We start from the raw sequence: 17,355 nt of genomic DNA on the forward strand, positions 1-17,355 counted from the left end.
TCGCTGGGTGAGAAATAGAGATTAATAAAATACGATAAACCCAAAATGACCAATTCTTTTTAAATATTGATTTATGAAAGTAAACTGAATAATAAATACTTAATAAAACTCTTCACACCTATTATAGAATTGCTCATTGACAGATTCCTTCACTTTAACATCACTATTGAGAAGTAATAACAGCTTTTGATGATGGCTAATAAAGATTTCATAGAAAACTGTCTCACTTTTTCTGTGAATTAGGAGATGAAGGGATGAATGTTACAGACACTGAGCCTGAAGCCCTGACACTCAACATGATGTATATGGAGGAAGTGGAAACACCTAATGACTGTCCTCTGGGTGAGTAGTACAAATTAACACTAGATCTCAAGAAGAAAATCACAGTTAAACTCTTAAAATGTGAAAATGGCATTGTTCTCTTTTTCGTAAGTGCAAATGCCGAAACTATTTCATGTTAAACCAAGAAAATATGAGACGAGGGTGGATGTTGAACCTCTGACTGATGGTACTAAACATCCAACACACATAAGAAACTTTAAAGTCCCGAGTGCTGAACCACTGAGAGTCAGATCAAAGACACACAGATCATGACTGAGGACCAGCACTATAGCAGAAACACTGAACTCTCTGAATGTGGAAATTGTGAGCTCCAGGTGAGATTATTGGGGAAACGCTCTGCTCTTGATCTGTAATTGTTGATATTTAATTCATGTTAAAGCAGAATAGGAGATGCTGGAGGTGATGGACACAGAAGATCAAGCACAGGTCATTAAAGATCTAGTGCACCTTGAGCTTCAGGAAACAGAGACCAAAAATCTGGGTAAGAACTGAACCATTACAAGCTCACAATCACAAAGATATCACTTTAAAAATATTCAATTATAGTGATATACTACAAGATATCTGTTTATTTTGCTATAATAAAGCTGTTTACATGGTTGTTTATTTCTGTATTTGTTGATATTTATTCATGTTAAAGCAGGAGACGAGATGTTTGAGGCGACACTCACTGAAGCTGAGGTGGAAGCCGTTAAACAGCTGATGCTCCTGTTCATTGATAAGATTGAGGCCGAATCGCTGGGTGAGAAATAGAGATTAATAATATATAACAAACCCCAAATGAAGATCAACTATAAAAAGGGACCAAGAAGAGAGGAATAATGAAGGAGAAGAACAGGAGAACAACACCAGAACACCTCCTGAAGAAAAGAGTGCTCCACAGAAAGACTGCAGAAAGAACAGAGAGTGTCCCAAAGCAAGAACAACTGAAATCGGGCAGAAGACCCATCATAGACCAATGGACAAACAGAAAGACAGAGGAAACAATTCAGCTGGACACAGAATTGATGATTATGGCTGGAGAGGAGCTGCCCAGTGCCGGCAAAGAGAGTCCAGATTTCAAAGGAGTGACGCTCCACAAACTCCTTCACACAAAGGAGGACGTGTGAGTGAAAGAGGACAGAGAGGGTATCCCACTCAGTGTGCTCCTGCACACACTGAGAGAAATTAACGGACCGTGAGAACACCACACTGGTGGAAGCATGATGACCGCTCTGTAGAGCCTGATGAAAGAAAGACTGGAGAAGACACCAGAAGAAGAAATGGAGAAATAGAAATAGGCCGTGGAAGGGTGGAAGAAGAACTGATGCTTCATACTGACCACTGAAGAAAACCTGTAGAGCAGCCAGAGAAGTAAGTCAGTGGAAACATCAACAAGGATTTGTACAGAGAAGAACACAGTCAGAGAAGTCAGGAACCTGTGAAAGAGCGCCTGAAACTGATCCTAAAGGACAACATGGAGAAAGGAGGATAGGGGAGAAATATGCTATTGAAAAGCAGGACATCTGCAGAAACATCACTAAACCCCTCCTGAGGAAAAGAGTCCTCCACAGAAAGAGTGCAGAAAGAACAGAGGAAAAGCACATGGAAAGAGAAGAACACAGCTGGAGAACTCCAGAACCTGTGAAAGAGCACCTGAAACCGATCCTCATCAGCAGAGGAGGGAACAGAGAAAGGAGGACAGAGGAGAGAGACGCAACACTGGGAAGGAGAACATCTTCACACGACTCTACATGCTCCACAGTGAGACAGCAGAAAGAACGGGGACTGTCTCAGAGAAAAATCTGAGAATCTATCAATCAATCAAATCTATCTCTTAAACAGCTATCCCACCAGAGAGAAACCAGCAGAACAACACCTTTAAACCTCTAAAACCAATAAAAGTCTTTCAGAAAACTCTGTTGGAGCCTCTTATTAGGTATATATATCAGGTTTTGCTTTTCTGATGCAATTTCAGCCATTTTAGTGAATAATCTGGAGGCTGCAAGCAATTCAGTGTAAAGTGTAAACTAGTGCTTATGAAGCACAGCTATAATACACAGAGTACGCAGTGGATGAGGAACAGCAGGTGGAAACAGTGAGAACTACTTCACCACTCTGAGCTTCACTCTGGGATCCTCTATGTTCCTGTGTTTGCTGATAAGGTGGACAATATGACAATATTAGAGTTACTGTGATCATTTATGTCATATTATGTCATTGTTTTACTTTAGTAAGCATGTTAATGCTGAAGAGCTGTTTTTAGAAGTGAACTGTGTTCGGTTCTCATGATTCAAACAATAACAGTAAATGGTCTTTAGTACACCCCCTTAGGAGGATTTAGCATTCCTGGGGCAGAAGTGGGACAGAAGGTATTTACAATAGGATCTGGGTCCCTGAGAAAGCTGACCCTGACAGGATCTAAGGCTCCCAGAACACTGACTTTTTTAAGATGGTACCAAGGGTCCTGGGGGTGAGGGTCAATGGCAAAGCTAAAACAGTATGTGTCTGAGCTTCTGTTCTGACTGGGTGAAGATTAGCAGAGATGGCAGCGCTCTTCAAATAAATCATAATTTCTGTGAACCCCGGGCTCCTGAATCTCTGCCACGGTATATCCAAGATTTATATCAATGGCGGTGAGGATAAAAATGTTGAGACCTGGAAGAACAGAACTTAAATCTCAAGCAGAACAGGTTCAGATTATGTGTGTTGGTCAGTGACTGTAGTGAGGAGTCACAGAAGTCCTATAGATTTTGGGTTGTGTAATACCAAGGTTGCAAGGACTCGGCCCAACAGCGTTCATGATTCCAGCAATGGTCCGAGAGAGAGAGAGAGAGAGAGAGATGTTTCATTCTCACTGATGAGAACCAAGTTTTCCATGTAAAGTATGAGCATTTAGAAGAATTTGTGATTTAGCTGAAGACCTCGTGTCGCCTGAGGTGGTGATGATACTGAAGCTCAGACTCTGCTGTTCTGGAAAGTGAAGGAGCTGTGATTTATGCTAACTCCATAGTTAGCCTTAATGCTAACAGCCTAAAGGGAAATCCCTGTTCCCTTATGCTAATGGTTAGCCGTTTCACACTGAGCTTATAAGCCTTGTAACTGAGGTAAATATTACGCGCTTTTGGGTTAAAATGTGTCTGAACATGTTCAGAATGATCTTTATTGGTGTTAAACGCGGAGTTTCGGGAGTTTTGTGAAAGGACTGTGGAGAGGAAAGACAGTAACTCCAGGCTGAGTGTAGTCAGCGCTAATGAGCGAAGCTGCTGCTTCAAATCCATTTAAACCTCATGCTGCATTTACAGCACAGCCAACCGAGACGCTTCACCTCACCTTCAGCTTTAAAGCTTTACTGGTTGAATCTGAAGCCAGAATCACAGTCAAATAACCGACATGGGTCAAATCAAAACAGACGAAGTACAAACAAACCAACACAACAGAGGCAGACAGAGTCCAAAGGGCAAAGGCAGAAGAGTCAAAGTCCAAAAACCAAGAAAAGCAGTCAGCCAGAAATAACAACACCAAAGAAACACTGAGCAGCTCTGGAAAGACTCAACACCTCCAAAAGAGCCGAACTGACAGCCCGGCTTCATACGGACTCTAACTGGACACAGGGGCAGCTGATTAGTATTCAGGAGAGGCTGAACGCTGATTGGAGCGCGGTGGAGGGGCAGGAGTCACATGATCTTCCGGAGGATTCTGGGAGATGGAGTCCATGGAGGTCTCAGAGCCGGAGGGATGCGCGACAGCAGATTTCTAGACAAGTTCTGTGCTCTAATGAAAAGGTGAGAAAAAGTCTAAAAGATTATTGAAAAAATGGAAAAACATCTCCCACTAATATTTTTCCAGAATATGACTATTCATAATAATAATTCATATTTATTAGCTATAGTTAAACATGTGGCTTATATGAAGCAAAGCCTATGACAGCATATTCCAGACTCTTTAGAGCACGGAGGGTTTTAGGATGAAGTGATGAAGGTCTAGACGTTGGTGGATCTGCAGCAGTGCTAGATGCTTGTTTAATACAACACAGAGCTGCCAACAGAAACAGCTGCTGTGACGTTTTAACACTCGCTATCCAGGCCGAGGACAATTCTGTCAAGTGGATTTTGTGTGGAAGTGATTCTTGCACTGTGACCGGAGGCTTGCAGGGCTGTCAGAGAAACACTGCCCTGCACATTTTAGTGCTTTCACTGCTTTAACACACGCATTACTAACAGTTCGAGCTGAGCAGCCTGGTTTTCCAAATTCATCTCGCTGTTAAGTTCCTCCAGGACCAGGACTCACCCACCATTTAAGGTGGAACAGGAAAATTAGACTAAGAAATTTCCTTCATCTGTGATGGGACACTTCAAAAAGTAGCGTGAGTCAGAACACCGGTCACCATGTCAGTAACTCTGGTTCTTGTGCAGCCACAAGCTCTCCTAGTCAGTCAAGATTGACTTCCACACTAAAATCACTTTGGACAGAATTCTCCTCGGCCTGGTTAGGGAGCGTTAACATGTCAGTGTTTGCTGCTGCTAGCTCTGCTCCAGTACTGCCAAAGTTTAGATTTCCTATTAAAATACGCCCCACACTAAAATGCCCCTCTCTTTGTCCCACCCACAGCTTTTGATAGACATGAGTAGCTTGATGACTATGATAATGCAAATGGAAATGCAATTGCAGAGAAAATTACAACTGCATGTTCATTTTGGCCGAGCTGAAGCGCCACAATGCAAACAAGGTCTTCTTCTTCTTCTTCTTTCGGCTGCTCCCTTTAGGGGTCGCCACAGCGGATCTTCTGCCTCCATCTTGCCCTAACCACTGCCTCCTCTACTTTTACACCAACCATCTCCATGTCCACCTTCACTACATCCATAAACCTTCTCTGAGGTCTACCTCTTCTCCTTCTGCCTGGCAGCTCCATCTCCAACATTCTTTGACCAATATATCCACTATTCCTCCTCAACACATGTCCAAACCATCTCAACCTGGCCTCTCTGGCTTTATCTCCGAACTGCTCCACATTCACTGTCCCTCTGATCTGCTCATTTCTAATCTTGTCCATCCTTGTCACTCCCAAATCTCAGCATTTTCATCTCCACCACCTCCAGCTCAGCCTCCTGTCTTTTAGACAGAGCCACAGTCTCCAAACCATACATCATAGCAGGACACACTACTGTCTCGTAAACCTTCCCTTTCACTCTTGCTGCTATCCTTCTGTCACACATCAGCCCTGACACCCGTCTCCACCCACTCCATCCTGCCTGCACCCTCTTCTTCACCTCTTTTCTACACTGTCCGTTGCTCTGGATGGTTGACCCAAGATATTTGAAGTCATCCACCTTTACGACCTCTACTCCTTGCATCTTAACCTTTCCACCTGCCTCCCTCTCATTCACACACATGTATTCCGTCTTGTCTCTACTGACCTTCATTCCTCTCCTCTCCGGTGCAAACCTCCACCTCTCCAGATTCTCTTCCACCTGCTCTCTACTCTTACCACAGATTACAATGTCATCTGCAAACATCATGGTCCATGGAGCCTCCTGCCTGACCTCATCTGTCAACCTTTCCATCACCATTGCAAACAAGAAGGGGCTCAAAGCTGATCCCTGATGTAACCCTACCTTCACCTTGAAACCATTTGTCACACCAACTGCACACCTCACCACTGTCTCACTATCCTCATACATGTCCTGCACCATCCTAACATACTTTTCAGTTACACCTTACTTCCTCATACAGTACCACAGTTCCTCTCTTGGCACCCTATCATATGCCTTCTCTAGATCCACAAAGACACAATGTAGCTCCTTCTGACCTTCTCTGTACTTCTCTACCAACACTCTCAATGCAAAAATTGCATCTGTGGTACTCTTTCTGGGCATGAAACCAAACTGCTGCTCACTGATCTGAACCTCTCGCCTTGCTTCAACAATTCTTTCCCATACCTTCATGGTGTGGCTAATCAACTTTATACCTCTGTAGTTACTGCAGCTCTGCACATCACCCTTGTTCTTAAAAATGGGGACCAGTACATTGCTTCTCCACTCATGAGGCATCCTCTCACTCTTCAGGATTTTGTTAAACAACCTGGTTAAAAAGTCCACTGCCTCCTAAACATCTCCATACCTCCACAGGTATGTCATCTGGACCAACTGCCTTTCCATTCTTCATCCTTTTAAAAGCTGCCCTCACTTCCACCTTACTAATTCTCTGCACTTCCTGATCCACTATCTCTCCCCCCGTTGTCCTCCTCTCTCTCTCGTTTTCCTCATTCATTAGTTCTGCAAAGTACTCCTTCCATCTACTCAACACTCTCTGTTCACTCACTAGTACATTTCCCTCTCTATCCTTTATCAGCCTAACCTGCTGTACATCCTTTCCAGTTCTATCTCTCTGTTTAGCCAAGCGATACAAGTCCTTTACTCCTTCTTTACTGTCCAGCCTCTCATACAGCTCATCATAGGCCTGAGCCTTTGCCTTTGCCACCATTCTTTTCGCTATGCAACTAGCCTCACAGTACTCCTGCCTACTTCCTTCATCTCTCTATTTATCCCACTTTTTCTTAGCTGCCTTCTTCTTCTGAATACTCTCCTGGACTTCCTCATTCCACCACCAACTTTCCTTGTCTTCTTTCCTCTGACCAGACGAAACACCCAACACATTTTTGCCAGTTTCTCTCACCACCTTAGCTGTAGTTTCCCAGTCCTCAGGTAGCTCCTCACTGCCCCCAAGAACCTGTTGCAATTTTTCACTGAACTGCCTGCAACCATCCTCCTCCTTCAGCTTCCACCATCTAATCTTTGGCTCTGTCTTCACTCTCTTCCTCTTCTTTGTTTCTAATCTCATTCTACAGACAACCACCCTATGCTGCCTTGCTACACTTTCCCCTTGCACCACTTTACAATCTCCTTTAGGTGGCATCTCCTGCTAAGGATATAATCCACCTGTGTGCACCTCCCTCCACTCTTGTATGTCACCCTGTGTTCTTGCATCTTCTGAAAATACGTGTTCACCACAGCCATTTTCATTCTCTTTGCAAAATCTACAACCATCTGACCATCCGCATTTCTGTCTTTCACACCATACATACCCAGCACCTCTTCATCCCCTCTGTTCCCTTCACCAACATGTCCATTGAAGTCTGCACCAATCACTAATCTCTCTTCTCTAGGGACACTATCTATCACTTCATCCATCTTACTCCAAAATTCCTCTTTCTCCTCTAACTAACAACCAACCTGTGGTGCATATGAACTGACCACATTCAAAATTACACCATCAACCTAAAACTTCAGGCTCATGATCCTGTCTGACACTCTCTTTACATCCAGAACACTTTTCACAAGCTGTTCCTTTAGGATTATCCCTACTCCATTTCTCTTGCTCTCTATACCATGATAGAACAGTTGGAATCCACCTCCAATGGTCCTAGCCTTGCTTCCTTTCCATCTGGTCTCCTGGACACACAGAATATCTACCTTCCTTCTCTCCATCATATCTGCAAGCTCTCTGCCTTTACCAGACATTATGGCTATGTTCAGAGTCCCTACTCTAACCTCCACACTCCTGCCTTTCCTTCTCTCACGCTGCCTTCTAACCCGCTTTCCTCCTCTCCTCTTTGATGGTCTTCGACCTACAGTAGTCCAATTTCCACCGGCACCCTGCTGGTCAACAGCACCGGAGGTGTTCGTTGTTAGCCCGGACCTCGACCGATCCGGTATGGCAATCATATTTGTGATCCGCATGATAGTTTTGACACAAGTTTTACGCCGGATGCCCTTCCTGACACAACCCTCACCATTTATTCGGGCTTAGGACCAGCACCAGAAGTACACAAGTACACACACACACCCCTAATGGCTGGTTTACAATGGAAACAAGGTGATTGTTTTTTTCTTCTTCGTTGTCCAAGTCGGATCATCAAGACAATAAATATAAAACGTCTAACTGACTTTGCTTTTCCATGTTAACTTGCAGACACACATTCTGCGTTTGAATGACGTCTTTAGTAAAGCTGTCACATTAAAAATGCAATTAGAATCTATAATTTGGATTAACATGAATAAAGTCTGGAATCTGCCGTCACAAAAGCCTTCATTAGCTCAGCCATCATTACAGGAGTAGAAAGGAGAGCTGCAGCTTTCATACGACACCATCTTTTATTTATCATATAACATATTGAAGGTATGAAGTAAAGAATGTGATGATAGCAAGTTTTGACCGGATGACATTTCTGTGGACTTTAAAAGCTAAAAGATGGAAATAGTTTCCTTTTCTATGAAGGTTTTACTACATGAACACTTTCTGTTATCAGTGATGCGCTTATTCTGAAAACATATAAGACCTGCTGTAGATTTCATTACTGCTTTGAATGGACAGTCTGGGTCAGTTCTGAGGTCAGTGGAGTTCACAGCAGAAGGACTGAGATGGTGCTGGTTTCGTTTCTCAGCTGCAGTAATGAAGCAGAGAAGTGAAGACCCTCACAGAGACTGCAGCTCTCTCACAATCCAGAGTCCGTTTCCTGTTACTTTCATTTCTGAGCTGCACAACTTCTTCTTTTTTGAAATTCCACCAACTGTTCAGGAAAATAACTGTAGTCTCTCATTTTCTTCCTCTCTTTCTCCACCTCCTCTCTGTGACTCACTAACCAGCATTCATTTCCTTTAGCACCCCTATGGAAATTTGTAGCACCAAGCTAGCGGGTCGTCTAATCATATTTGATGCCAACGGTAGCTTAAACATGAGCATGTGGAGCTCGTATCAGCCACTTAAGAGACATTCTTTATTCAATGCACAATTTTGCCTTCAATCCATCTTTAAAGGTCCCAGTATTGTTGAAGCAGCTTGTTAGCCTGTTAGCTACCTGCTAGCCTCATCTAGTGAAGGCAGAACACAGTCAATGTAAAGTATCGTGGTTAAAGAAGTCTTGATAACATAACCCACTGATGTTCAACTTGCAGTTCTTCATTTGGTTGCACTTTATAGATGAGGGTTTCAGCAATAACAAGCTTCAAGCTATGAAATGCTGTTGTACTGGAGGTGAAAATGGATGGTGTCCATTCTCAAACAAAAAGGTTTAGCCTAGTGAATTCATTAGCTGAGTTAACCAGGTGGAGTGAGATAAAGCTAGAAATATCAACAGGCTAGGTAGCTACCAAGTTAGGTAATACTTTACATAATAGTTGGCATAATAACTAGCTAATGTTTCAGAACTTAGAACTTTTGGAGTCATTTTAATCCAAAGGCTGATCTGAATGACCCTACAAGTTTGATTATTTCCCCCCTCCTCTCTTTCTCCACCCTCTCTCTGTGACACATTAACCAGCAGAAAACCAGGAAGTCCCTCCTCCTCAGTTCAGAGAAAACGAAACTGATCTCAGAGAGCTGCTCCCTCTCCGTCTAGACGTGCAGGACAATGGCCAGTATTTCAGTAGATCACGACGAGTTCAGCTGTCCAGTCTGTCTGGATCTGCTGAAGGATCCAGTGTCTCTTCCTTGTGGACACAGTTTCTGTAAGGTGTGTATTAATGGCTACTGGGATCAGGATGATCAGAGGGGGGTCTACAGCTGCCCCCAGTGCAGAGAGACTTTCACTCCAAGGCCTGTTCTACGCAGAAACAACATGCTGGCTGAAGTGGTGGAGAAACTGAAGAAGACAGAACTCCGAGCTGCTCCTCCTGCTCCCCGTGACACTGGACCTGGAGATGTGGAGTGTGATTTCTGCACTGGGAGAAAACTCAAAGCCATCAAGTCCTGTCTGACGTGTCTGACCTCCTTTTGTGAAACTCATCTTAAACCTCACAGTGAAGTTCCTGGATTGAAAAAGCACAAGCTGGTCAAAGCCTCCTCACAGCTACAGGAGAAGATCTGCTCTCAGCACGACAAACTGATCGAGATCTACTGTCGTACTGACCGAAGCTGCATCTGCTATTTATGTACGATGGAGGAACACAAAGGTCACGATACAGTCTCAGCTGCAATAGAGAGAACCGAGAAACAGGTGAGAACTAGAAATCATTTGGGTTCAGTTCAGGCTAATTGGGTTTGTAGTCTAGAATGAGCTTCATTAATCAGGTAAACAGTTTAAACTGATCTTTCAGTTCTTGAATTCAAGCAGTGAGTTTTCAGAGAAACTGTGCGCGAGGTAGTTTTCAGGAAACGGTCAGACCAGTCAGTGATCATGTGACCAGCCAACACCCGTCTTCCAGCCTTACAGTGATCACATGACAGACAGCAAACTGTACAGAACAAGATGTTTTTAGGTCTTAATTCACAAAAACTCAAACATCACAAAATGTCTTTGTTCATAGAATCAGCTGAAGGAGATTCAGAGTAAATTCCAGCAGAGAATCCAGGAGAAACAGAAGGAGCAGCAGGAGCTGAAACAGGCTGTGAAGACTCTTAAGGTGAGAACTGAGCAGAGATTTGGTGTTTCAGAGCTCAGTCAGTCTCTCCTCCAGTCAGACAGTGAGGAGTTCAGTCTTTGGGATTCTACACCACCGTAATGTAGACAATACGTCCTCCAGAGTCTCAGTTAGAGAAGAAATGATTTCCCAGTTTAAAAGAACGGTTTTAGTGTAAGATCAGATTTAAGTTTGTCCCTAATGTAGCTGACAAATAACGGGAGAAACCTTCTGCTCTGCCTGTTAGCATTTGTGCTAACTGGACGTCTAAACCGGCACATATTTGCCTCACATTGCTAAACAATCTCAAATAGACGAGTTTTACATGGTTTCAGACACAGTACGACAATCTGTTCTCTATAAAAACTCACTATAAAACGTGATGTGAGGTTATTTGTGGGAAGTGATAACATTTGAAGCAGCATGCAGGACAAATAATACGCTGTGCTTTTAAAGCTACATACAAAACGTCTCTCTGCCACCTAAAAAGCGCTGAAAGGATAAAGACAGAGTGAAAAGCCTGAACACAGAGCAGTGGTGTAGTTTAGTGAAATAGTGTGTGTTCTGTGAGACGTTGTTAGTAAAACTAGCCAAGCTAGTGTAGCCGGTCCTCTCTGCATTGCGTTATGTGAAGAAAAATTCCAGCACTAAAAAAGGAAGACAGGATAAGAAGGAAAGACAAAAAAAAAGAAAAATACCAGACCAATAATTGCAATAGGTATGGTATTTTCAACATTATACACATAATGTTGCCACTATGATACATTTTTATATATATATATATATATATATATATATATATATATATATGAAGATAGTAAGCATGTACATATACACGCATATGCATATATGTGTGTGTTTGTAGATATATATATATACACACACACACACACACACACACACACACACACACACAGAAACATGTACATATCAACTGGCTACATGCTTGGAATATAGTAGAAGGACACATGAACTTTTAATATTACTAACTGGCCAAATAACTTATCCAAAGACACCATTCTGAGATCCCTGTTGTTTCCAGCATTTTATGTATATTTTTCATACAATTTGTCTCCAAAAATCAGAACAAACTAATGAAATGTAAGCTGTTTAACAGCCGAAGCAACTAAGATCATACCTGGAGGTGTAAGACAGAAAAATAGTGAGAATTGGCTCCCAGCCTCATGTCTGCTTGCATTAGCCTCTCTGCACTCCCAGAAAATCCCAGACAAGGTGGGGAGGGGTTAGCTTCTCATATTACAGGCAGCTATAGCATGCTAATACTTCACTCTTTTACTCGGTAATACATTGGACAATATTCAAACTCTATCTATAAAACATCCAAATAAAGATCCCTAGTGATATTTCGCCTCATCTTAGATCATTATTATAACTTTTTACACTATATTAAACATTTGAAGACCACTTTATAGCTCAGAGCTGAAGCTACACCAACCCCCCTCCAGCAGTGCCCTGACCAGACTGAAGAGAGGGTGTGTGATGCACCAGATGAAATCACAGCAACACCCACAAAAATATCTAAAATATAATATCTATTTCATGTGTCCCACTTTAAGTGGTTTTACTTAGTTTTCTATTAATATTCATTGTTTAGTGATGAACTACAAGGTTAGTTAAAGCAGCTGTAAGTAGCTAACGTTCCCTCAAGGACCCACGAGAGGCCCTGATATTTTGGGCTCACATTGAGTTCTCAAACCATGCGATTCATTCAATCCACTGAATTAACTATAACAATGAAAGACCGGCTTGGTTAGGTAGCTGCACTTGCTAACTCAGCCAGATTGGTTTAGCTTTTAATTGGTTTAATTAATTAAAGTCTCCCACACTGTTTAATCCAGATCCTACAGCTCTTCTAGTGTCTTTAGTTTAGGAAATGGGTAAAAACTGTATCCCCCTCTAAACTCTTGGATATCAGGGATCTCGTTTAGCAGGAGCCACATATCACTGCAGCATATTGTTCATTTCTGAAACCTTATCAGACTGGGCTGAGTTATAGTTTCCTACCTTAGCTGGTCACTCAGCATGGTCATCCTGGCTGACCAGCATACAAGCGTCCAAAACAGAACGTATGCCAGTTCTGCTGGTGTCCAGGTGTGCTGGGCTGTGCTGTTTTATCCAGCAGCATTTTGACAGACGCTCTTATCCAACTGTAATAATCTTACAGAGATGTGGTTGTTCTTGTCCTCACAGCGCTGTGCTCAGTCAGCAGTGGAGGACAGTGAGAGGATCTTTACTGAACTGATCCGCTCCATTGAGAAAAAGCGCTCTGAGGTAACGGAGCTGATCAGAGCTCAGGAGGAGGCTGAACTGAGTGGAGCTGAAGAACTCCTGGAGAAACTGGAGCAGGAGATCGCTGATCTACATAGGAGACGCACTGAGCTGGAGCAGCTTTCACACACAGAGGATCACATCCATTTCCTCCAGGTAACAATCACTGATCTACAGAGGAACCTGCTCCTCATCCAGCTTCTAACGCTCCTCTCAGCTAAAGTTCATTAAGGCAGCAGTAAATCTACCTGTCTGTGATCACAAGTCTGTCTTTAGTCTAATTGGAGCTCCTTCATTTCTCCTGTACTCCTTTATCTTCCTCCACTGCGTTTGTTCTCTCTGTAGAGTTTCCAGTCTCTCTGTGTCTCTTCTGGATCTGAGGACTCACCCAGCATCACTGTCCATCAGCACCTCTCATTTGATGGAGTGAGGAGATCTCTCTCTGAGCTGAAGGAGCGACTAGAGGAGCTCTGCAGAGAGGAGTTCAGTAAAATCCCTCCTCATGGTAAGAGGAGCTGTCCTGCTGTGGAGCATAAGGATGGAAATCTGTACTTGAACAGAGAGTAAAGAGGAAGTTTCCCAAACACAGTAGAAATGATCTAATCTGCTTTTATTCATCTCATTAGATGGAGAGAAAGAAAAAAGGAAGAAGGAAAGAGGGAATGTAATAGTGACTGATCTGTGTTCATCAACTAAGAACTCTCATGTTTATGTATCTGTTATAAACATGAAATAATACTGTGATGAATATTAAGTGCTTTTTGTTTTGTCAGCATGTTTAAACATAAATGTGGTGTTTTTACAGAAACACAGTGACTCAACAACCTGTTCAGTTTTACAGTGACAGTCGACATTAGACACCCTTTAATATTCACTACTGAAATGGGAAAGATCTGAATAAACAGGAGAGAAATAGATTTTATCCTGGAATAATTGTTTGGGAATAAAATCCAGTTTATTTTTTGTGTTCTACTAAAAGACGACACACAAAATGACACTTTCCAGTTTTAACATGATCATTTGTTTATTTTCATCTGCATGACGTCTCACTCAGTCCCTCTATTCTATTCTATTCTATTCTATTCTATTCTATTCTATTGACTGTGTTGGTCTGTTGTGTCTCCACAGCTGCAGCAGTTCAGATTTTTTCCTCAGAACCAAAAACCAGAGAAGATTTTCTGCAGTGTAAGAATAACAAACACACACACACACACACACACACACACACACACACACACACACACACACACACACAGCTATTATTTATGTTTCTCTGTTGTTTAAATGTGACTGATGTTTTGTTTTTGGTGAACTTTATGCAGCGTCTAAAATATTCAGTGTAGAGAAGTTTAAGGAAGAAAAACTGACACTTTATTTTTCTTCAAATAAAAAGCTAAAAACCTGCTCATTTTCTTTCTGTGTGTTTTTAGATTTCTGTCAGCTGACTCTGGATCCCAACACAGCAAGTCCTTACCTTATTCTGTCTGAGAACAACAGAGTGGTGACGTACAGTAATAAAGTCCAGTTTTACTCTGACCATCCAGAGAGATTTACCAACTGGACTCAGGTGTTGTGTAAGGAGAGTGTGAGTGGACGCTGTTACTGGGAGGTTGAGTGGAACGATGGAGGAGGGTTTGTGTACATATCAGTCTCATATAAAGGGATCAGCAGGAAAGGTTTGGGTACTGATTGTGGGTTTGGACACAACAGTCAGTCCTGGAATTTGTGTTGTTCTTCCTCTCTCACTTTCCTGCACAACAACATTCCAATTCAGATCTCAGGACCATCATCCTCCAGAATAGGAGTGTATGTGGATCACAGTGCAGGAACTCTGTCCTTCTACAGTGTATCTGACACAATGACCCTCCTACACACAGTCCACACCACTTTCACTCAGCCGCTCTACGCTGGGTTTGATGTTTATGGTTTTGGATCATCTGTGAGATTATGTTATAAATAATGGTTTATCTGAATTATTGATGCCTTATAGATTTAGAATATTTCTCACACTGTTTTATTGACCAGGTCAAAGTGTGTTTGAGGGTCTGTGATCTGTTCATCTTTAATTCTACAAACACTTCAAGAGTTTAAACTTCTGATCATTTACAGAGTTTAACACCAGAATTATTGAGTAGTGTTTGTAATATTTCTGTAAATTAAATGTTCATTTACTGTGTTTCTGTCCACAAACAGACCTGAGAACATTGTGATCGTCTCTTTTTAAACATGATTTTTTACAGGAAGACTCATATGTGTAACTGGTTTAGCACCCCTCTAGTGGTGGACATGTTTACTGCAGATAAACAGGCTTTCATGTTTATTTGTGTTTATATTTAAATGTACAGATAAAGAAAAGTTGTGGCTGCTTCTTCAGGAGGTTCTCAGGCTCGTGTGGATGACAAACCCCATAAATCTCCACATTAGAGCTGCTGTCTTTGAGGAAGCACCTCCTGCTTTAGAGGCAGCTGATCACTGAGTACAAGGCATCATCATCATCATCATCATCGTCACTGACCGCTTCATCCAGATAGGGTCATGGAGCAGTTGGGAGAGCAGAGAATCCCAGATGACCCTGTCCCCTGCAACTTCCTCCAGCTCATTCCCAGGGACCCCAAGCTGCTCCTAGGCCAACTTGGAGATGTAATCCCTCTAGTGGCTCCTAGGACGACCCCGGGGCCTCATCCTGGTAGGCCGTGCCTGGTATACCCCCACCGGGAGGCGTCCTGGGGGCATCCGTATCAGATGCCTGAACCACCTCAGCTGGCTCCTCTCAATGCGGAGGTGTAGCGGCTCTATTCTGAGCTCCTCCCGGATGGCCAAGCTCCTCACCCTATCAAGTAGGGTGTAGCCCGCCACCCTGCGAAGAAAGCTCATTTCTGCCGCTTGTATTCACCATCTCATTCTTTCGGTCATTACCCACAGCTCATGACCATAGGTGAGGGTCGGGATGTAGATGGACCGGTAAACAGAGAGCTTTGTCTTATGGCTCAGCTCCCTCTTTACCACTATAGTCTGTTCCAGTGACCGCATTACTGTTGCTGCCTGTCCCAGCCTGCGGCCGATCTCACGATCCCTATTCCCATCACTCGTGAACAAGACCTCCACCTGGGGCTAGTCCTTTCCCCTTACCTGGAGTGGGCATGCCATCGTTTCCGGGCTAAGACCATGGCCTCAGATTTAGAGGTGCTGATCTGTATATCAATCACTTCACACTCAGCTGCAAACCGCTCCAGGAAGCGCTGGAGGCAACCATGTGATTCAGCCAAAAGAACATTGTCTGCAAACAGCAGAGACGTCACCCTCCATGAATATCATGAACAGGAGTGGAGACAGGCACAACGCTATTACTGAAAGGGTCCGACTTAATGCTGAGTATATGAACACAGCTCTCACTCTGGGAGTAGAGAGATCGAATGCCCCGGAGTAGTAGCCCTGGTACCCCATACTCCCGGAGGACCTCCCACAAGATATCTCGGGGAACCCGGGTGTAAGCCTTCGCCAAATCCACAAAACACATGTAGACTGGGTTGGCAAACTCCCATGCCCCCTCAACAATCCGCGAGAGGGTGAAAAGCTGGTCCATTGTTCTATGGCCGGGATGGAATCCGCATTGTTCCTCCTCAATCTGAGGTTCAACTATTGGTTGGAGTCTCCTTTTCAGCATCTTGGCATAGACTTTCCCAGGGAGGCTGAGCAGTGTGATACCCCGATAGTTGGCACACACCCTCTGGTCCCCTTTTTTAAAAAAAACGACAGCCCCACAATATCCAGAGCCTTAAGCATCTCTGGGCGATTCTCATCCGATCATTGACCTCTGACCCAAGGAGCTTTGGTACCATGTACACTTAGGAACATCCTTGTGTTCCCGCACGGCGCCTCTCACCTTGTGCAACCCCTGAGTAGGAGAGGGACCAACTCCTATCAAGGAGTTTGGTTCCAAAGCGACACTGCCGGTGGAGGTGAGCCCAACTATATCTAGTTGGTACCTCTCAACCTCCCGTACAAGCTCCGGCTCCTTCCCCCCAGTGAGGTTACATTCCACGTGCCAAGAGCCAGTTTCTGCTGCAAGGGCCTAGGCTGCCAAGGGCCCCCCTGCGCAATCTCTCACTGCCTGTGCAGCACTGCACCGCTCCCCCATGCTGGACCTTGCGGGTGGTGGGCCCACATGGTCCCCCCACGTTGCCTCGTCAGGCTGAGCCCGACCGGGTTATGTGGGCTGCCCGGCCACCAGGCACTCGCGGGGGACACTACCCCCAGGCCTGGATCCAGGGGTAGGTCCCGGTGACCCTATCCCGGGCAAGGTACACAATGTTCTGTGCCCGTTTTTCATGGTGGGGTTTTTGGATCG

The 17,355-nt window shown here is 43.8% G+C and overlaps 1 protein-coding gene across 1 annotated transcript; it reads left to right on the forward strand.

Moving 5' to 3' along the window:
* The first annotated feature begins 9,639 nt into the window (after positions 1-9,639).
* On the forward strand, positions 9,640-15,214 carry LOC108416705 (tripartite motif-containing protein 16-like). The gene is made up of 6 exons (XM_037533569.1): positions 9,640-10,315; positions 10,626-10,721; positions 12,930-13,163; positions 13,353-13,512; positions 14,136-14,192; positions 14,438-15,214. The coding sequence occupies exons 1-6, from the start codon at positions 9,731-9,733 to the stop codon at positions 14,965-14,967; spliced, it is 1,662 nt and encodes a 553-aa protein (XP_037389466.1). The 5' UTR covers positions 9,640-9,730; the 3' UTR covers positions 14,968-15,214.
* Positions 15,215-17,355: the final 2,141 nt, after the last annotated feature.

The sequence above is a fragment of the Pygocentrus nattereri genome, chromosome 23 (genome assembly GCF_015220715.1).
Source record: "Pygocentrus nattereri isolate fPygNat1 chromosome 23, fPygNat1.pri, whole genome shotgun sequence".
Lineage (NCBI taxonomy): Eukaryota > Metazoa > Chordata > Actinopteri > Characiformes > Serrasalmidae > Pygocentrus > Pygocentrus nattereri.

Excerpts from the sequence above, each read along its gene's own strand:
- LOC108416705 (XM_037533569.1), top strand. The coding sequence starts at position 9,731 with ATGGCCAGTATTTCAGTAGATCACGACGAGTTCAGCTGTCCAGTCTGT. Across the intron at positions 10,722-12,929 it reads AGGCTGTGAAGACTCTTAAG|CGCTGTGCTCAGTCAGCAGT; the intron begins GTGAGAACTGAG and ends TTGTCCTCACAG. Across the intron at positions 14,193-14,437 it reads CAGAGAAGATTTTCTGCAGT|ATTTCTGTCAGCTGACTCTG; the intron begins GTAAGAATAACA and ends GTGTGTTTTTAG.